Here is a 20,894-nt window from a genome sequence, read left to right on the forward strand (position 1 = left end):
AACAATGTTTAATATTCCCTCATTTTGTTTTTCAAGTTGCATAGGTAAACAATCTTATCACATTGTTTTAATTTGTATTTTTTTAAGTATAAGTGATTCTGAGGATCAATTTATATTTCTAAGTCTTTTTCTTTTTCTGTCTGTTCGCATACACTGCTGAGTACTCTGTTGGGTCTTTGTCTTTTTAGAATATTGATTTGTAAGATTTCTTTATATATTTAGGTGCTAGTCCTAGGTTATATGTATTGTCTTATGCTATTTTTTTTTCTGAAAATGTGTTAAAATTTTAGTGTCTTGAAATCTGTTCCTTAATAGCTTCTGTCTTTGTTTTTTTTCTTAAAGACATTATATCCTCAGAGAAGTTTTTGGTTCACAGCGATATTGAGAGGTGGGCACAGTGGCTGCTCACATAATCCTCCTGCCTCCACACAGGCTCAGCCTCCGCCATCATCAGCATCCCCCGCCAGAGTGGTCCATTTGTGACAACCAAGGGGCCTCCGTCGACCGTCATGATCACATCAAGTCCACGGTTTACATCAGGCTCCGTTCTTGGAGTTATACATTCCATGGGTTTGGACAAATGTATGATGACACATATACACCGTCACAGTATCAATCAGAATAGTTTCACTGCCATAAAAATCCTGTGTTCTACCTCTTCATCTCCCCACCCCGCTTCTACCCCAACTCCTGACATCTCCTGATCTTTTTTTCTGTCTCCACAGTTTTGTCTTTTCTAGAACGTCATACAGTTGGAATCATACAGTAGGTAGTCTTTTCATATTGGCTTCTTTCACTTGGTAATATGTGTTTAAGTTTCCTTCATGTAGTTTCATGGCTTGATAGATTATATCTCTTTAGTGTTGAAGAATATTTCATTGTGTGGATGCACCACAGTTTACTTCTCCACTCACTTACTGCAGGACATCTTGGTTGCTTCCAAGTTTTTGCAATTATGAATAAAGCTGCTATAAACATCTGTGTGCTTCTGCCTTTCTTGTTTTGCTTTGAAAGTTTTTCTCATTTCCAAGATAAATTAAAAAAAATTTTTAATATCCTAATTTTCTTCTAATTTGTGATTTTACTATTTGCTTCTATTTTATAATCCATTTGAAATTATTTTAGTGTTAGAATATATATTAATGTTTCTCTTCAGCTGTCTTTTGAGTTATTTTGATGGCAAGAGTTACATTTTGCACTTCTTTGAAATTTACCTAAGATGTACCAAAATGCTTGGCATGTACATAGCACTAAATACTTATTAGCTGTAATGATACATATTTGCTTTAATAAATATTAAGCAGTACCACTAACATGTAAAGGCTGCTAATATAGTAGTAATAGCTACCATTTATCGAGCAGTTGTTATGTGCTAGGTAGATTCTATAAAATTTACCCATTTTAAATACAACAACCTGGCAAAGTATGTATTATTGTCTCTACTTTATACATAAGAGAACGGATGATCTTGAGATCACACATCTTAAAAGTAGCAAAGCTGGGGCTTGAACACAAGTTGATGTATCTTCAAAACACCAAGGTTTTCCAACACCTATTGCTGTTGACAACAGTGGAGAGAGGAGGTGAGTGATGTATGGAAATACAGAGTAACCTCTTTCTGGTCCACTAACTGGAATTTATAGTCCTAAAGATTTAGTCTTAACATCAAATATTTTATTGAACTGGATTTAAACCTCTTTACCAGCTACTGAGCCCAATGAAGTAATACTTAGTAAATGCTACATGTTGGCTTCTGGCCCAGTGCAGGGGATATGAGCACTTTGCAGTGATAATTTTCTCCTAATTGCTTGTAACTAATGCACTGCCATTCTGGAATTTGTCACTTACCTAAATGTACCTTAGCAAATGGACCATGGTCTCCACCTAAATGCACATTTACACACACTAGAAACAGCTTGGTGAGAGGCAAGTGGGCTGAAGAAGGATGTGCCTGAGTGGGCAGTAGGTGACCTGGTGGACCGCTGCCTTCTACGAAATCTCTTTTGGATGAGGAAGGATGGCTGGAAGAACAGGAATTGGGACTCGAGAGGCCAATGGAGAGGCAAGGCTGAGCCAAAGTCACTGTGTCTCCTGGGCTAGTCTTCCTTCTTCAGAGGCTTATTTTCTCAGAAGTAAAATGGAGAAGCTTGGTTAGATCTGCCACTTCAAGCTGTGCTCTGTGGAGGTTACTTGGGGTCATCGTAAGTAAGAAACGAGAGCCGGAGGGATCTGAGTTCTCTGCTCCCGCTCAGCCCCATAGCTCTCTGCTTTGCCCAACTTACGGTTTCTGTGGTGAACAACATGCAAACCGCTGGAAGTGAGCCTGCCCCAGGATGGCTCCAGGGAGGACATTCTGAGAGCTTACCGCTTCTCTCCCGTCTCCAAGAGCCCCCAGTGCACGTGCTCTGATGAAGGTTGGCATGACGAGCACAGAGGACGCTGCCGGTGTGGCTTCCCAGGAATCCCCACCGGCCAGCGCACAACAGATGGCAGGGAGGGTGGCAAAAAAGAGAAGCCGGTGGAAGTAACCTGGGTTAGTCTCGGCCCCCATGGGAGCAGGTAGGCAAATGCTCACCAGTAGCCATCTGGTCCCCTGTGAAAGGAGCTAATGTAGTAGAGGGTGGTCAGGGCATCTGTGTCCCCATGAGGAGCTCCCAGGGCTGGCAGGGGCTGAGGACATGTGGAGTGCCCACCCACCTGCCCAGCTGACCTGCTTCAGGCAGTGCCAACTGCAGCCAGGGGCAGCTGTCCTGGGCCACGGGGACATCTGATTCCTGGAAGGACAGACCAGGAGCCTCAAAGGGAAGGCATACGAGACAGATCCAGGAATTGAGGTGACATGAAACTTTCAGAGGGAGAGGCACCTTTAGCTTTCTTTTTGTTAAAATATCAATGAACTCATCTCTCTGCGTATCTAAGTCCCCTCCCTTCTTTCTCTGTCTCTGTCTCTCTCTGTCTCTGTCTCTCTTTCTCTCTGTCTCTCATCTATATTCTTTTGAGCTGTGATTTTCAGTACTCCAGGGATCTTAAAGTTTCCACACCAACCGCAGTAAAATTGCGTAAGACGTCCTGATGGTAGTGTGAATTCTCACTGCCTTGGGGCCAGGCTGAAACCCACAAGCTTGAAAGATCTGGACTTTGTAGGAGAAGCAGAATCGGAGAGAGAGAGAGAGAGAGAGAGAGGAAACAAATGAATTCAGGAAGATCCATACGGAACCTCATTTCTGTCTTTCTCGAGCTGGTGGGAAATTAGCAAATGACTTAACCTGTCTGAGTGTCATGTTCCACATCTGTTAAAAGAGAATTTAGATTAACTTTAGATTGCTAAAGCTAATAGTACTATCTACTTTCCAAATTTATTTTGAGAATTATTAGGAAAGAGCTTGACTAGTCCAATATTTCCAAAATGAGCTCCGTAGATGGCAGCTGTAATTGTACACAGGTTAACACCAGCTCTGATGGCTGTCTTTGCCTGCGTGGCCCTGTGATCATGATTGTATTGTGTTCTATTCCTTCTAAGCAGATGGAACCCACCATGCACATGTGGTATTGTGCCAGCATGTTGCTTTCTTGGGCTTGTTGAAAAGGTCAAAGAATACAGATTTGGAGAAAAAGTTAAAAGATTTAGTTAAGTCTGAAAAAGCAGTTGTCTACCTTCCAATTCTTATCTTTCCTCATTGCCTTTTCCACCAAAATTCCAGCCTTTCCAGGAAACCTTTCCAAATCAAGCAGAAGTCAGAAGTGTGTGTTGGCATCCCCAGAATGTGAGCTGCAGAACCATCATTCATTTCTTGCCTGGTTTTGGGTACCACTTCCGGTCTGGACTGGCCACTTTCCTGTTCTGGAAATTCAGCCTATTGGACTTCATGGTTCTGAAGTCCATTCAACACGGGTAAGTTCTGTGATTCTCTCCCTCTTCATCCTGAGACCAGGGTTTCTACACTAAAATTCAGAGACCTGGTCTGATAACTCCAAAACTTGTGATGGAGGAATTAAAAGAATATTTTAATTTTAAAATATTGAATATTTTAATATTTGAAATTGAAATGGTTTGTGGTTGGCCCCTTCTCAGAATCTTTCTGATGAAATTTGATTATGTAGATCCAACATTTTATCAAAAATGAGGAATATTTTCTATTTTATTTTTTTCATTGGAAGCCCTTTGGCTCTAAGCATCGGAGAAAGTGAAGAAGGGACGTGAAGCTGTTACCAGGATGGACTGCATGAAATCTCATTAACTGAGAACACAAGGGACCAGACAAAACAGATTTTGAATTAATTAGTTTGCAGTATGTGAAAGCATGGCTGAGAAATATAGGACATCTTATTGGCTAAGAAATTCCTATTCATTATATTACCCGATGCAATGTGAAGTCAAATGATAAACGGGAATGATGTTTCCTATATTTTTGGGCAAATGATAGGTGGTTTGGGAAATACCTTATTCAGTTCTCGGCTGACTGGATGAAATTTATCAGATTCTTGTTTATTGTCATAATTTTAGGTTGTATCCTGACAGGTCTCAAGTTCTGTTCTTTAATAACTTTTTTCCTTTCCATGTGAATCCCGTATGATCTAATGGATAACCAGACATCCCATGTTTTGTTTTATTTATTTTAAAAAATATTTATTTATTTATTTATTTATTTATTTATTTAGGCTGTGCCAGGTCTTAGTTGCGGCACACGGGGTCTAGTTCCCTGACCAAGGATCGAACCCAGACCCCCTGCATTGGGGAGCACAGAGTCTTACCCACTGGACCACTGGGGAAGTCCCCCCATGCTTTGTTTTAAATTTATTGATTCCTAAAGATTCAATACTATTTTTTCACTTTAAGATCTTTCTTTTTTCTTCAAGCGTGGCTCACGGTCATCAGAGAGAAGCTTGGCTTCTTCACCTTGTGTCTGGAGGCACTTGCGCTTTGCATTCCATTTCCAGCTCCGAGGTGCCCGGACCCTGGGCTGCCCCTGGCTGTGCTGTGGCCGCCTCAGCAGCGCGGCTCTCAGTGCGTTTTGGTTGCTGTCTCCTGACTCACGGCGTGTGTGGCGAGGTCTATGAGGAATTTCCACGTCTGTGCTTGTTAACCTTTCCTCCTTGTGTTAGAGTCGGCTTAACCCAGGGCCTTGAGAAGATGAGGCTGTAATGAAATACTCAGAGTAACAGGGAGGAGAGCGTCGCCCGGCTGGGCGTGGGGCAATGGGGCTGAGCGAACGGGCCGAGTGCGATGGGGATGTTTGGGGCGAGCCGGTGCGTGTCCCCCCGGCTCCTGTGAAGTCCCCTCCCTCCCTCTTGGGCGGGGCTTCCTCTCTTCCCTGCTCACCCTCCTCCTTCTGGCTAAGCCTCCACGTGGCCTGGGACTGAGCCGAGGCCCGGCTCAGGCTGCCCGCCTGCTCCGCCCAGCGCGGGCCTGGGCTTGCCGGCCGGATGTCTCTCTGTCTCCCCACGAGAACCCCTGCTTCCCAGTTCCACAGCCCCCGGCCCTGGCTCAAGGCTTGAAAAGCACCTGCCAAATCCAACCTGTGACCAGATGGGTAGGGAGGGGCATGGTGCTATCTCAGCAAGGAGACGCGTAGACGCAGACTTCCTTCCCTCCTTGACGGGGCCTGACTGCGTCTGGTCCTCTCTTTACAGCTGTTTCTTCCGGCCACGTGCCCCACACCTGGCTGTCTCTGCAGATGTGGACGAAGCCCCGAGAGGAGCAGCTGGGCCTCGGTCACCAGGACAAGCTGTCCGCAGAGCAGGTGAAGCCGGCTTTGGGGCCCCGCCTGCCCCGGGGCCTGGCCTCTCAGCTCCAGCCTCGTTGCCTGGGCTGCTCCTGATCTTCCCTCCTCTGACCATCTTTCTAGAATGAGAAGGAAGGAGGGAGAGGGTGACCAAGGCAGAATGGAAGGTGGTTGAGCTCCTTTTTTTTTTTTAATTAATTAATTAATTTATTTATTTATTTTTAGCTGTGTTGCGTCTTCGCCTCTGTGCAAGGGCTTTCTCTAGCTGCGGCAAGTGGGGGCCACTCTTCATCGTGGTGCGCGGGCCCCTCACTATCGTGGCCTCTCTTGTTGCGGAGCACAGGCTCCAGACGCGCAGGCTCAGTAGTTGTGGCTCACGGGCCTAGTTGCTCCGCGGCATGTGGGATCTTCCCAGACCAGGGCTCGAACCCGTGTCCCCTGCATTGGCAGGCGGATTCTCAACCACTGCGCCACCAGGAAAGCCCCTGAGCTCCTTTTTTTTTTAAAAAAATTAACCCATGGATTGGAGAAATCTGAATAAGTTCGTAGGGTCAGGGCAAAGGAACCAAGGGAAGGAACGAGATGGGAGGTGTAAGGGAAGAGCAGAGTTGCAGCAGAGTCCTGAAAGTGGTGGAGACGGGGTGGGATTGTTATAATGAACGGGGGAGGGACTAGGCTGGACAAGAAAAACATCTACTGTGTTCCGTTGTGTCAGGAGAGAAGGGACAAAAAAAGAAATCATTATTCAGAGAAAATTTGTGTCAGTGCTTATGTTTCTTTATCTTACTTTAAAATCCAGGCCAGTTTATCATTTTATCCATTTCTCACTCACTCTCTTTTGAACACTTAAAATTTTTGTGTATAACACAAAAATTATTTAAATTTTTGATTATTTCCTTGCTTTGGGTTAATGGCTCTCAACAACAGGTCACATGACCTGCCCTAGGACACCCTCTCACTGCTTTACCCTGGGCTGGAAAGGGAGAGGTTTTTCCCTCTAAATCTTCAACGGGTGCTGCGTGACCCAGTGGATTCAGAAACGGGAAAACTGATTGGCGTCTTAGCCTGAATGAGCAGTATGTTTGATGTTGTTGCTAAAGAATACTGTATATTTAAATGCAAATTACCTATGATTTTTCACAGCCTAGAAATAATGTCTTCTGAAAGCAGAGAAACAAAATCTATTAAGCTTTCTGAAAGATATTGATTAAATGGGCACATGCTCCAGCCCTCCCGGGGGGCAGGGGCAGGGAGGGCACTGAGGCCTCCTGGAAACTGCAGAGCAGGGGTTTAGTTTGGACGATGTCCTCACTATATGTTGTGCCTCAGTTTCCCTCCTTTGTCAAGGGAGAGATGTACGTTCCGGGTGGGCTTGAATGGACAATGCTGTTTGCATGTCATCAACTGGATCATCTTAAGCCTCCTTACTGGCTCGAATCTAGTCTGTGTAGAACAAATAATCCTGAAATTTTCCAGAGCTCGTGACTGCTGGATGGACAGGGACCCTCCCTCTGTGACACTGAGACAGCCTGTGCTCTTCCTCACCAATCCTCCTCCTCCTCCGAATCATTCTCGTCCCTGGCATCTTCAGCTCCATCAGCCTGTGACTGCAGCCGCAGCTCCTTGGAGTGGCCCCAATTGCTGAGCAAACCACTCCAGCTACTAGAAAACCATGTACTGTGTCCCTCTCACCTGCTCGCCTCACACTGTCAATGCCTGTTGCCATGGAGCTGTCTGAAGGAGCCTCATTGCTGTCTTAGTATCAAGTCCTCGTGCAAAGAAGTCCAACGTTTGTGCAGATGTGCCAGCAGCCAGATGTGCACAAGCCACCAGAAGGAGGGTGTGGCAGGAAGGTGCTGGAACTGGCCCAAAGCAAAAGAATGACCGCTGTCCCAACCCAGCACCAGTCTTGGTTAGCTGGGACTCTAATTAGTTTTTGCTTGAGTCTAGACTCACAAAGTTTCTAGCAAAGACCTCTGTCTTTCCCTGGCTCTACCTCTGACCACACTGGGGAGCAGATATGCTCTGCCGTATCTCTCAGCTACATCGTCTTCACTCCCAGCCCTCAGTTCAACCAAGACTCCTCTCTCTCTTTCCCATTATTACACAAATTCTCCCCTCTGCATCAGTGCCTGCCAACAGTCCCCAGTGGTGTTGCACTGTCTATACTAGCAGGTCCTGGAGGCTCTGAAGGCCTCTGCTGTACAAAGTCCTCTGGGCTCCTTGAATATGAACAAGTTGTTTTCTGAACAAACAATCAGGAAACCCGGGCAAACAAGTTTACTGATGGAACGAAGGGACAGACAATTTGTGATTAGGAGTCTCCAGAGAAATCCTGAAAACTGGGCTGATGCAGCTGAAAACTCTGCCCTCGGGAGGGAAATGGGTTAAAGCACGTTCGGGAAACAGGCTAAGCTTGGTCACAGGAAGCCCTCAGACGATGCCAATGACATGGACAAAATGCAAGCATCCCACTATGCGCCAGATGCTGTAGGAGGGGTTCGTGTATGTTACCTGATCTTCATAAAACCACAACAAAGGCAGGATCATCTTCATGTGGAGATGACACCATTGCGTCTCCCCGAGGTGACTTGCCCAAACACACACAGCCAGCAAACGGTGCCGACATAGCTCTAACCCAGTTGAGACAGGTTATGAAGCCAGTTCTTGTCACACTGCCATGTGCCAGGGACACATCCAGTCATCCTGATCCCTTCTGTGGTCCAGGTCATCCCTTCCAAGGACCACACGGTCTGTATCCCATAAGAGTCAGATTCAGATATATCAGCCCTCTTCATAGCAAGATTGCTGATTGCTCTTGCCTTTTTAACTTGGGATCTCATCTTGAGTTTCGTTTCCAGATTTCCCTGACTTTGGGTTTGTGCTTTGCCCTCTTACTCTTATCCGAGAGGACACGTTTGTTTTCTTTGATCTGATGTTCTCTGATCCACCTGCATGAAGGTCTGAGCTCACCCTCGAAGCCTCTGGCTCTGACTGACCCAGCTCAGTCCTGGGACCTAACCTGTCACGGAACATCTTGACCCCCTGCCCCGTCTGCCTTGTCTGCCATCCTGCAATGTCAGCGGGCGGTCAAGTGCGAGGTAGGATTCCTCCAAGAGGCACCTAGAAGAGGGAGAAAGTGGACACAGAGCGGCTAGAGCTAGGCTTGGAGGCCCCAAGGTGATGCGCTTGGCCGCGGAGTGAGAGGAGAGGAGGTCTGTCACACAGTGCGTCCCCGGCAGCCATCAAAGGGGAGCTGTACCCTTACTGGGACAGAGCCTGGGACATCTGGGCTGCAGATGTGCCTTTACTGACTGCTCGACCCACTGTTGCACATGGCCACCCACTGTCCCAGTCAGAGGCTTGTGGCATCTTGACCGGCCCTTGTGGGCTGACTGTCCTGGCATAGCCTGTGACGTTATGAATGGCTCACGTTGAATCTGACCTCTTAAGTGCTTCCAGCTTTTGTGATTTGCCTAATGGAAGCAGAGAAGACCAGCTATTTCAGAATATGCCAATAAAATTGCTCATGGATTGAAAGAACCACTGGACCTTTTGATTTATATCAACGCACAATGCTGTTTGTTAAATGTGCTTGGAGGTTCTCCTCTTGAAATTTCAAGCTGTAAATAAGATAAGCATATTTGCCTGGGGAGTACCTGCCTCCGTATACCCATTTTGATAATTAGTATAATAAAATCAATATGGTGGAAACTGATAGCCTGACAAGAGGGAGGAATGTTGTGGCTGGTGCTCTGAATTAAACCTGGCATATGCTGGATCGGGAGCTCTTAGATGGTGCGGTAGAGGTATTTTGATAGCTATTTGTAAAGAGTTGATAGATTATTATTTTAAGAAAAATTCAGGGAATACCCATGCTCTTTGTAGCTCCAAAGGGAAGAACTAAATCTTACTTTTGGGCAGTGGAGGGTACAAATTTCAGCTCACTATAAGCTTCATTCAACGATAGAGAGTCCTATTTTGAAATGAGTTAACCATCACTGGACTATCGTGTCCTAAGTATATCGTGGGTTGTTGTGTTTGGATAAGATGACCTCAAATGTCACTTTGAACTCTGAGATCCTGTGATTGTTTTCTAGACACATTCAACAGAAGAGAAGAAGACAAAAGGCAAGGTGTGAGGAGGTATATTTCATTTTGTTTTCCCACAATTTTTATCAAGGAAAGCAGAACCACTCTGAGTAAGGAGAAAACAAAATTTTAAAAATGTATATAATTAATAATTCACACCATAAATAAAAATTTCAACATCTCCCATAATCTCATCATCCTCACATAACCACTATTTTCACTGCTTTGTAGTCACAGGAAACATACAATTTTCAGGGTTTGTGATTTTTGTGCAGTTGTAATCATGGCACAAAGAAGATTGGGTAAAAATCAAGTTTTTTGAGCTTCCCTTCAGATAATTAGGAATGGAATCATTCCTTAGTCTCATTTTATGTGGGAACTAATACTATTACAAATCATAATATTTATTAATAAATGTATATCAATAATGGAATTTTGTACACAGTTATGAATAAATAATATTCCTCTTTAGATATGTCTGTTTCCTGCTAGCGATTGTTTTTGGTTTTATGTTATCTACAGCATATTTTTATAGACTAGGAGTCCCTGGATGGGCCTCAGAGGGACTGCAAACCCCTTGAAGTTATATATAAGATTTGGCAAGAGTGTCTGTATGCTATTTTTTCCCCTGAGGGAGAGTTTGGCATGTTTTTCTCAGTCTTCTCAAGGTGTGTGTGTGGCCCCTTAAGCATCACTGCGTCCAGAATGAAGTCCAAACTTCTTAGTGCCTTTTAGGAAGGACACACCCCCAAGCCCTCCACACACTGAGACCCTTCCTCTCATCCGCTTTGCATTCCTCATCTGCCCTCCCCTCCTCTGGCACCTTGGTCTACAGCCTTGTCAAACTTCTCTGTTCCCCTGAAAGGTTAATATTTTTACAGAAGGTATGCTTTATGCCCTTGAAAAAGCCGCTGCCTTTGCCTTGGACAAATGCTTCCTCTGCTGAGATGCCTTTTCAGCATCCTTAGGCAGAGGGCGTGTCTGCCCCGGTGCCTCTGAGAGGACCTATCTGTGATGCTTGGGCTGACTCTGATCTACCACAGGGCCTCCCCCTTGTCTATCATGGGCATTACGAGCTCCAGCTGCATAATCAACATTGTGCAAGAGAGAGGGGAGCCAAGGCTTCAGTCACAGCCGCCATCCTCTAAGTGCTCATATTGAAATATGTATCTCTTTACCTTGCCTATTACTAAACTACATAAATAAAACTGACCTCTATTTTTGGAGAGTGAGGGAGGCCAAGAGGAAAGCCTTCTCCCTTCTGTGAGTCTAAACCAGCGGTCCCCAACCTTTTTGGCCCCAGGGACTGGTTTCGTGGAAGGCAGTTTTTCCACGGACGGGGGTCGGGGTGATGGTTCAGGCAGTAATGCCAGCGATGGGGTGCGACGGGAGAGGCAGATGAGGCTTCGCTCACTCGCCCGCCCGCCACTCACCTCCTGCTGTGAGGCCTGGTTCCTAACAGGATGTGGACCGCCACCGGTCCGTAACCTGGGGGTTGGGGACCCCAGGTCTAAACGACATTCTATCTCCCAATCTCTCTGTTTTCTATTTTGAAGTTTCATGAGGATGCTTTGATCAATCATTTTATAAGTTGATGTGTGCTATTTTCCATGATTTTGTACACCCTCAATCTGCTTTCTAGTTATCATTTGTTCAGATATATTCTATTGATTAGTAGGATTCAGAGCTCATCATCATGCCTCTTGAGAATAAGATATTACTTAACCATCGCACGATGGCACCCATCTTGATGGAATCCATTTGTTTGGAGACTGTGGTGTTTTGCTTTGGCATACGCAGGACATCCCCATTTCTTAATCTGGCAGAAACAGTTGACATGTCTTCTGCATGTACTCTTCTTTTTCTTTTTAAATTTTTAAATTTAATTTTATTTATTTTTTTATACAGCAGTTTCTTATTAGTTATCTATTTTATACATATTATGCATGTACTCTTTTTTTAAAAAAAATAATTTATTTATTTTTGGCTGTGTTGGGTCTTCGTTTCTGTGCGAGGGCTTTCTCTAGTTGTGGCAAGTGGGGGCCACTCTTCATCACGGTGCGCGGGCCTCTCACTATGGCAGTCTCTCTTGTTGCGGAGCACAGCTCCAGACGTGCAGGCTCAGTAGTTGTGGCTCACGGGCCTAGTTGCTCTGCGGTATGTGGGATCTTCCCAGACCAGGGCTCGAACTCGTGTCCCCTGCATCAGCAGGCAGATTCTCAACCACTGCGCCACCAGGGAAGCCCTATGCATGTACTCTTGATCTGGACTTGACAAGTATTCTCTGGGGATTGGATTTTGGAAAAGAAAAAATAAGTTTGACAGTGGGGAACTGGGCTTGCAGATGACTGGTGTACAAAGTACAGCCTTAGAGAAAGAGATGAGGTCAAGTTTGCAAGATGAACCTACATGTAAAACAAGGGCACTGTGATGAATGAGCGTGTGTGTGTGTGTGCACGCATGTGCACTTTTGCACACTGGTGGTAGAGTTGTGTGGAAGGGGATGAAAAATCAGAGCAAGATTGGGAGAATGCAATGGCTGTGTTTCAACTTTGGGTTTACCAGGACAGCAGCAATTAGCCTGACACATATTCCTGTGTATAAAGTTTGCTGAATTGATTTCATAGGTATAAACAAAATTCATAGGAGAGAAGTTAAAATCTAAAATTCTAATTGAAGAATTAAGGGAGATCACAGGTAAAGCACTTCATGGAGTGTTGACCACATGTCAGAGCTCACGTCCCCAAGCTCCCCACTCTTCTTGGTGGTGCTGACAGTTCAAAAAGGCCCTATCCTAGATAGGGTGTTTGTGGCTCTTCTTTCTTGGTGCCTAGTGCCTTTAAAAGGGCATTTTCCGTCCACAAAACCCCATTTAAGGAGCACGTGGAACCCAGCGGGGAGCTCACTGATGTGGCACAATTCTGGGTTTTGAAGTGAAAAGACCTGGGTGTCAATTCCAGCTCTACCATCTACAAGGGGTCCCTCAGTGCCTTCTCCCTGTCTGTGCACAGGGATAATAGTCACTGCTTCATGAGGCCACCCTGAGGATTGTATGAGATGCTGTGATCTGGAAACTAAAGTGGAAGTGAGGTAGTTTTCTTGTTCAAATGCCTCAGGAAATTCCTTATGTTGAGACTTTGGGCAAATGCATCATTTCAAGCCAGAGTTTGCTCATCTGTAAAATGGGGATGATTTTATTCCCACTTGCCTCCCAAGGTGGTGACGATTAAACAGAATAACTCATGTAAAGTGCATTAGGCAGAGGAGGCACTTAATAAGCAGCTGCTATTAGACTTGCTGAGAGACAGGGACCAGTTTAGTCACGTGACCTGGTATAGGATCATGACTCCAGGACCAGGAAAGCACCAAGAAACGGGAACTGACTTCTCTACTGCCTGTGTCCCTAGAGCCTTCCCAGTGCACTTACTAAATCAACCAAAATAAATGTAGAACCAAAGAGGCAGAGGGAGAACGAGCGCCAGACATACAGCCATCTTGAACCTGTGGTGGACCAAGCCCAGGCTCCTTCCGGGGCACAGAGACATGAACCAGACATGGGTGGTGATTGCCTGCAACGGCTCAAGGACAGCTTTGTGTTTATGCCCGGCAGAAATACACCCAGTTACACATAGACATATATCTGCTCTTTTTAGATTCTTTTCCCACATAGGTCAGTACAGAGTATTGAGTAGAGTTCCCTGTGCTACACAGTAGGTCCTTATTAGTTATCTATTTTATACATAGTAGTGTGCATATGTCAATCCCAGTCTCCCAATTTATCCACTTCCCCTCCCCACCCCCCCAGTAACCATAAGTTGATTTTCTACGTCTGTGACTCTATTTCTGTTTTGTAAATAAGTTCATTTGTACTATTTTTTTTAGATTCCACATATACGTGATATCCTATGATAAAATCAACTCTACTCCAATAAAAAAAAAGAAATACACCCAAGATGCATGTGGATGGCAGAAGGGCCTTTCGGGTGGGTCATGTGTTCTCTTTTCATCAGACACAGAATACAGAGATGTTTCTTCTCCACTGTGAAGTTTCATGGTATTCAGTGAGCATGGTTGGTCTACTACCTCATACTTTGTAGCATCAGAAATACTCAGGAGATCAGCCAAAGGAGAACATGAACAAAGTGGTGTGTACCTCCTGTGTGATCTCATGAGAGTCGCATGGTAGGGCTCTTGGGGAAAGGTGGATGACTGTGTGGTGTTGGAGAACATGCCCTTGGGGGTCGCTGTGCCTTCACTGGATGTGAAATGATGACAAGCAGATGATCCCTGTGTGCTCCAATTTTCCCCATCCACTGATACCTGTAGGTCTGCTTTTGCTCTTCCCAGTTCCCTCTTGGATGGAGGAGGAAAGCCGAGTGGCACTAGTATTGGGCGCTCATGGAAACTCTGACCAGTCTGTCCAACTGCTACGACTGCTCCTTCGAGGCTGGTGTCATCCTCAGCACTTTAACAATGAGAAAACTAAGACTCGGAAACCTTGATTTGTCCAGAGCCACAGATCAGGAGGCAGGAGAGACAACATTTAAATGCTGTGCTTTATTCATCGCAAATCAAAGCCCTTTCACAATCTATGAAACTCTCCTGCTTGGCTCGCAAGCAATTGAGTTTTAATAATAGATAATGTTTATTGAGTCTTCACCCTGTACACTCACTATGTATGCTGTAGTCCTTCAATAATCTCACAAGGGAAGATTTATAAACCACTAATGTGATGTCTGTTTTACAGATAATGGAATGGTGCCCCGTAGCTGAATTAAGTAACTTGCTTAAGACTACAACTCATCAGTGATGGAGTTAGCATTTGAACTAAGGGATGGGGCCATCTTTTTAACTACGAAGGTATGTAATCCCCCATTTTTCTTTGATTTTTGTCTCAAATCTTCTTGGTCTGTTCACAAGTTGCATCTCTATTGAAAAACTGAAACAATTACCCAGAGTTTCTGACCTGCATCCTTAATAATTCATGCACAACCTCAGTCTATTATGGAGGATAACACATTTGCCATGTTGAACGTGAAGTAGGAGCCCATTCATTAAAAATATGAGCTCCTGGAAGCCAATCCTCAGTAATCTCTGCAGGACTTGACACCAGAGGAGACCCTGTTTATAAACTTTGCTCATAGCTGTGTACCGCTCACACCTGTGGGATCCCTGGTTGAATGCAATTCCCTGATGGACTTGACTTGTTTCTCTTCACCAGTCCCAGTTCAAGGCAGACAGTGACAGCAACAATTGGAAAGATCCTCATCTCATGTAATTTAGAAACAGAGACAGTCTGAAGGGCTTGCTGATTTAATTACGCAGTGTAAAGTGGGCGATGCATGGCACACGACTGACAGCTGATGGGAACCTCGAGTGGATATCCTTGTTTTCATCTCCTGAAATCATGCTGACAAACCTCAGGGGGCGAATCTGATAGGACAATCGTAAACAGACACTCTTCTTTAACTTCCAAGGTAAATTACCAGGTAATTTTGGTGGAATCTTTTGTCAATATAACATGATCTCTCTTCCTGTCTTTCTTTCCTTCTTTTTTCCCCTTCTATCTTTTCAAGGTTGTCTGCCTGCCAGTAGGATGGTGAGAGGAACAGATGAGTTCTCTTTGATCAGGTATTTTTTGAGGATGCAGTTTCTCATTTATAGCCCGAAGCATTCTGAGCAGGGTGGTGATGTGTGCATGCCCCTCAAACCTGAAGACTTGCCCTGTGTGGGGAGTGATTGTCAAGCCAGAAAGGGAAACATGTCCCGGGCTTGCAGAGATGTCACCAGTCATGTTTTTAGTTTGGTGGCTGGTCATCCAGAAGATCTGATTCATGTTGGAAACCTATGGTAACTGTATTCTCTGTCTTTTATTTTGGCCTTTCAGATCATTGAAAAACAAAAGCACAAGACTTCATTCCACCCCACAGCAACCCCTCCTCCCATGCACACCTCTCCCAGCTCCCCTGACCTCACGCAGCACACCTGGACCACACATTCTGGCCCCACCAGGGGTTGCCGGCCGGTCCCTCCCCACCACACTGGGCTTGCTCTTGACCTTGGTTGGAGGGTTCCCTCAGCAGCTATGGGACTTAGTTCTTCAGCTGGAGCTTTTGATCTAGCCAGGAGGACACAGGTCTATGGATAACCCATAGATCAATGACTTCATGGGCAAGGGTAGTCTTTGATGAAAGTGTCACTGAGGTCACCAGAGGAGAAGCACTGGAGTGACAGCAGAAGAGGAGCTGTGACAACCATTGGGATAGATGTCCTCATCTCCTTCTGCATTTTCTTTACAGAACCTCAAGTACAGCTGACTGACGCCCTTTGCTTCCTTCAGCTGCCTTCCTTCTGATCAGCTTAAACCTGAGCACGTAGCCCTTCTCTTCTCCTCCCACACACAGGTCCACCAAGGCTGCCTCCCCCGGGTCAGGGGGGTCAAATCCTCTGTAATCCGGCCACATCTCATTCCTCCTGTCAAGCTGCTCTGATGACATCACTGGTCATCTCACCCCATTGGCCTCCTGGGCCCTGCACTCCCTTCTGCCCTCAGGTGATGGTATCACAGTGGATGCATCCAAGGGTCCTTCATGATGGTTTGCTCTCCTGGAGGATAAACCCCATTACCTTTCTCATTCTTCAAGATGAGGTTGGAATCTTCCATCCTCCAGAAGCTCGCCTTGACCTCTCAACCCACAGTGCTACCAACAGCAATGGCCAACATTATCATTTTCTGTCCTCAGAGTAATGCTGTGACCTAGGTATTATTATTATTCCTACTTTGTGGATAAGATGATTGAGGCTCAAAATGGTTATGAGTTGCCTACATTTCAACTCAGTAATAGTAAAAATAACAAGCATTCATCACGTGTCTACTATGCACTCTACACTGACCTAATTCCTATGCATTTTATCTCATTTAAGTCTTGAGAAAACCCATGCAATAGGCACTGATTTAGCCCCATTTTACAGATGAGGAAAGTGAGGCCAAGGGAGAAGACCAGATGACCCTGTGGTGGAGCCAGGATTTGAACATTCATGATGATAGTCCAGCTGCCCACCTAGCTCCATAGTCCATATTCCCAGACTGTGTACTAAAATATTTCAGTAACTGGCAGCTGTTGTCTTTTTGTAAAAATTTGTTACGGGTATTGGGAAAAACTCCACCTTTTTCCCAATCTGGCCCCCAGACTTGTATCTTTCTTGTAAGGAAATCTACATAGATATGCATCAGAGGAGGCAGAGTCACATTTACAGCATTTCTCTGTGATGGGGCCATCGTAATGCATAACTTGTACAGGTGAATTCAGATCCAGAATTGACTAGACAATAGTTAAAATGGAAATAAATAAAATAATTTGTCTCACTTTATGTTTGCTAAATTGCCCCAGTCCACGTGCGAATGTGTAGCTAAAAATATAGCTTCTACCACCTCGTGTTTTGCATCTTGCTTCCCTGGTTCAGCTTTTTCTGCACCTAAGTAACTTTTACATACTTCAGTGCTTTAGAAATAGCTTTATCTGAACTAATGACATGAAAATTGGAGTAATGTATACTCAATTGTACATAATAGGGTTGTAATTCCATGGAGAGATGCCTGAGTGCTTTGCTAATGTCATGAGAAATTCAACACGGAATTCCAGGCTCCAGTTAACAGGCGTGATGGTTTGATGGGTTTGTCTGTGAGGCGATGTGAGCTGACTTCCCTTCAGGATGCTGCTTTCAGTGGGGTCCCTCTAAAGAACAAACCGAGTGGAGAAAGAGAGGCGGTGGTGGGGTCTACCAGCTCCTCGCATGGCATTAGAATACTCTGCTCCTGACATTGCCGTGTCTCCTGCTGGACTCCCACCCTGTCTGTGCAGAATACCACTCCAGAGTCCTTCCTGGGGTAAAAATAAAGTGTGTTCAATGGAGATAGACATTCTCCAATCATCATAACATGGTGTTATTTTCAATATGGGTCATTTGCCAAGATTTTTATTAGTGATAAGAAACCATGGGCTAGGCATCACACCTCAGTGGAACATCCCTATCTAACTTTTAAAAAAAATTTATTTATTATTTATTTATTTATTTTTGGCTGCGTTGGGTCTTTATTGCTATGAGCGGGCTTTCTCCAGTTGCGGTGAGTGAGAGCTACTCTTCATTGCAGTGCGCGGGCTTCTCATTGTGTTGGCTTCTCTTGTTACGGAGCATGGGCTCTAGGCACGTGGGCTTCAGTAGTTGTGTCACTCAGGCTCAGTAGTTATGGCGCACGGGTTTAGTTGCTCCGCGACATGTGGTATCTTCCCAGACCAGGGCTCGAACCCGTGTCCCCTGCATTGGCAGGCGGATTCTTATCCACTGCACCACCAGGGAAGTCCCACATCCCTATCTAACTATTAACAGCCCTCTTCTTCTGCCACAATTGTACTCTACAAATACTAAATGACTGCAAGACTGCACGCCCAGCTGCAGTGGACATCTTGGTGTCCCAGCAGGCTAAGGGTTCCTCAAAGGAGCCCACTGTGAGTGCTGGTAGAGGGCTGGTAGATCTGAGAGGTTTCTTGATCGGAGGTGGCAGGGTCAGTGTTGCTGGATAACAGGACCAAAATCATTGTCAGGAGGACCCAAGGTACTAGCCAGAAGCTTACGTGGAGTCTGGTGGGGAGTCTGGAGTGGAGCTGAAAGAACACGGAGCAAGGATGGGGGAGGAGAGGGTTGGAACCAGGATGAGATGTGATGCCTCGACTGGCAAGTCAAGGGAGAGTGGTTCAAGGCCAAAGGTGAGGATGGCCAGATTCTTGAAGTAGTAGAAATGCCCGGCCCCCCAAAAAATCCCCAAATGATACTTGATCTGGAGGAAGAGACTGACACGTGATTAGCTAAGCTGCCCTCACCCCAGAAGGCAGCAGGAGACACAGGGGTTCCAGCGCAGTGGAGGCAGGACGGGGAGAGAGGGCTGCAGGCCGTCTGCACCAGGAGATGGGAAGAGGGGCCGCTGGGGTTTCTCACAGGGAAGAGTGGGGACCAGCACTTCTGAGGGCTTGCCGCGTGCCAGGCACGGGCCTTATTCACTCCCCAACACCGGAAGGGCATGTTCCATCAGTCCCCTCATCTTACAGAGGAAGAGTTGACCTCACGGAGCTCAGGGAGAAGACAGGAGCTCCCAGCCGTGCTGGAACCAAAGCCCGCATCCTCCGGTTCTCATGGGAAAGGCTGTAACTTCGAGGCAGAGGCCATGTTTGAATCGGGCCTCGCAGCTTCTTTAGGATTTGGGCGAGTAGGGAGGTGGAGTGGAGAAAGGGTCAGGGCAACACGGTGGAGGCGCTGCTGGGGGCAGTCACGGCAAAGCCCAGAGGCGGGAGGGGAGACCACAGAGACCTAGGGGTCATTTGGTGGGATCGGGGCACAGAGAGGTGGCAGTGGGCAGGGCTGCCCCTCTCTTTCCCTTCTGTTTTCTGCTTTGCTTCACCCTCAGCATCTTCTGAAAGCACAACTTTTCCTATTAGGTCTTCAGGCTTTTGGTCGTGAAGGAGGTGAGGGGTGTGTGTGGGGTGGGGACGGAGGAAGTGAGGGGACATCCCGGCGTCAGGACCCCTCCGTGTGTGGCCCCTTGTGCTCCCAGGGCTGGTCCCGCTGTGGAAGAAAGACCCCTCTGGAGTGGGACTGTCTAGGCAGTGCTGGCTGAGGGCCCCCGTGCAGAGCCCAAGGAAGAGCAGACACCCTTGCTCTGCACCTCAAGCCTTGGGCCCCCTGTCCAGACCCTGCCACCCATTTCATCTTCACTGTTCTCCCCTCACCTGCCCCGGATTACACTTCTTGATGCTTAGGGCTCAGCCAGCTCAAACCGTCGTAAGCACCAGGAGTCCGTCCGCATTTGTCAAGTTCAAGGATTATGGCTCAAGTCTTCTAATTGCCTTCATCATTTTTTACTTCAATGCCTCAAAGTGTGACTTCCCAAGCTTTTCTGTTAAAGGAGGTTTCTTCAGAGGAAACATTCTTAACCTCACTGGCTTAATTTTCTTCTCAAAAGGTGTACTGTCCTTCTGAGATTTAGGCCACCATTTCAGCGAGTCCCTGCTGACATTTTAGAGTTCCTTCTGTGAGCTTTCGTGGGGAGGAGATTCCTGTCCCCTCTGTTGAGCTCCCCCTGGGCCTATTGTGCCGCAGCCTGGGAGGAAAGACCCTCCTCCTACGGCCCTCCGCATTTTTCAGTGTGTCAGGAGTCTCCCTGGGCAGAGGATGGGGAGTGGAGGAGAACCCAGCATGGGGGGACTTTGTGAAGGGGTGGGAAGAGCCTTGTGATGGGGGCTCTGTTTGCTACTCTGCCTGTGCGACTTCCATGCATGAGTTGATTTCACCTTCCTCCTGTGTAAAATTAAAATAAGACAATCCTACTGCCCTGAGCTGTAGCCAGGATTGAAAGAGATGCTGTTACATCAAACCCCAAGCCAAGAGGTGAAGGCACGCCCGGAACATTCAGGCATCACCACGTCTGTGCGCGATCTTGTCCTATCCTTTCGCTTGAGCTCAGCAGCGCTTTCACTTTCTCACTCTCTTTTCTCTCTGCAGCTTGTCTTCGTTTGTTTCTGCATATCTGAGAAAAAATGATAGCGTGGTCTACCGTTTCATCCAAATATAAAGACAGAAAATCAGTTTTAACAGTGGATATACTGCTTTCTTCTGTTTGTTAAACATCGTACAATTTGGAAATGACCTTCTTGTTGGTTATTATTACTTCATCATTCATTCAACAGATGTTTCATGTCTGGATCTCCCGTTCTGATTTTATCCAGCAATATCTTTTGAAGTGTCAACATGAGGACTTTTCCTTCACAGGGGTGGATGCTGGGACCCAGGGTCTTACTCAAGGTCACGGCCAGGGTCTCTGGTTCTCTGTCCAGTGCTTCTTGGTGCCCAGCACACTGAATGAAGCTGGTTAGTGACAGAGATCGCCTTGGTCAGGAAATGAGGGGAAGCTAAGTGTGCTATAAAAAGCCTGGTGCCTCCTAAGGAGGGTTCTTCTCATTAGGATGATTTATAATGCGATTTTCATTCTAAAGAGCTGCCAGCGTCTGAATGATATTTGTGAAATAC

General features: G+C 46.2%; 2 protein-coding genes across 3 annotated transcripts in view; both read left to right on the forward strand.

Moving 5' to 3' along the window:
* Window positions 1-461, forward strand: part of CMPK2 (cytidine/uridine monophosphate kinase 2) — a 31,072-nt gene extending 30,611 nt beyond the window's left edge. Inside the window, exon 6 of the transcript XR_014234832.1 lies at window positions 387-461. The gene's annotated coding sequence lies outside the window, so the exon portion shown is untranslated. The remainder of the gene's footprint in view (window positions 1-386) is intronic.
* Window positions 462-499: 38 nt separating this feature from the next.
* On the forward strand, window positions 500-18,816 carry LOC309611920 (uncharacterized protein). 2 transcript variants are annotated; one of them, XM_082356954.1, is made up of 7 exons: window positions 500-582; window positions 726-765; window positions 1,456-1,583; window positions 3,702-3,892; window positions 4,858-5,005; window positions 5,632-5,741; window positions 7,053-9,266. In XM_082356954.1, exons 1-7 carry the CDS (start codon window positions 510-512, stop codon window positions 7,206-7,208), a joined length of 846 nt encoding a protein of 281 aa, XP_082213080.1. In that variant the 5' UTR covers window positions 500-509; the 3' UTR covers window positions 7,209-9,266. The 2 variants fall into 2 exon arrangements, 1 of the variants encoding a protein (XP_082213080.1); XR_014234841.1 differs by lacking the exons at window positions 500-582; window positions 726-765; window positions 1,456-1,583 and adding an exon at window positions 13,698-18,816 and having other exon boundaries at window positions 3,813-5,890; window positions 7,200-9,869.
* Window positions 18,817-20,894: the final 2,078 nt, after the last annotated feature.

Source organism: Balaenoptera borealis (genome assembly GCF_965194805.1).
Source record: "Balaenoptera borealis genome assembly, chromosome: 15".
In the NCBI taxonomy this organism is placed as follows: Eukaryota; Metazoa; Chordata; class Mammalia; order Artiodactyla; family Balaenopteridae; genus Balaenoptera; species Balaenoptera borealis.

Excerpts from the sequence above, each read along its gene's own strand:
- LOC309611920 (XM_082356954.1), top strand. The coding sequence starts at position 510 with ATGATCACATCAAGTCCACGGTTTACATCAGGCTCCGTTCTTGGAGTT. Across the intron at positions 583-725 it reads TTCCATGGGTTTGGACAAAT|TTTTGTCTTTTCTAGAACGT; the intron begins GTATGATGACAC and ends CTGTCTCCACAG. Across the intron at positions 5,006-5,631 it reads CCTCAGCAGCGCGGCTCTCA|CTGTTTCTTCCGGCCACGTG; the intron begins GTGCGTTTTGGT and ends CTCTCTTTACAG.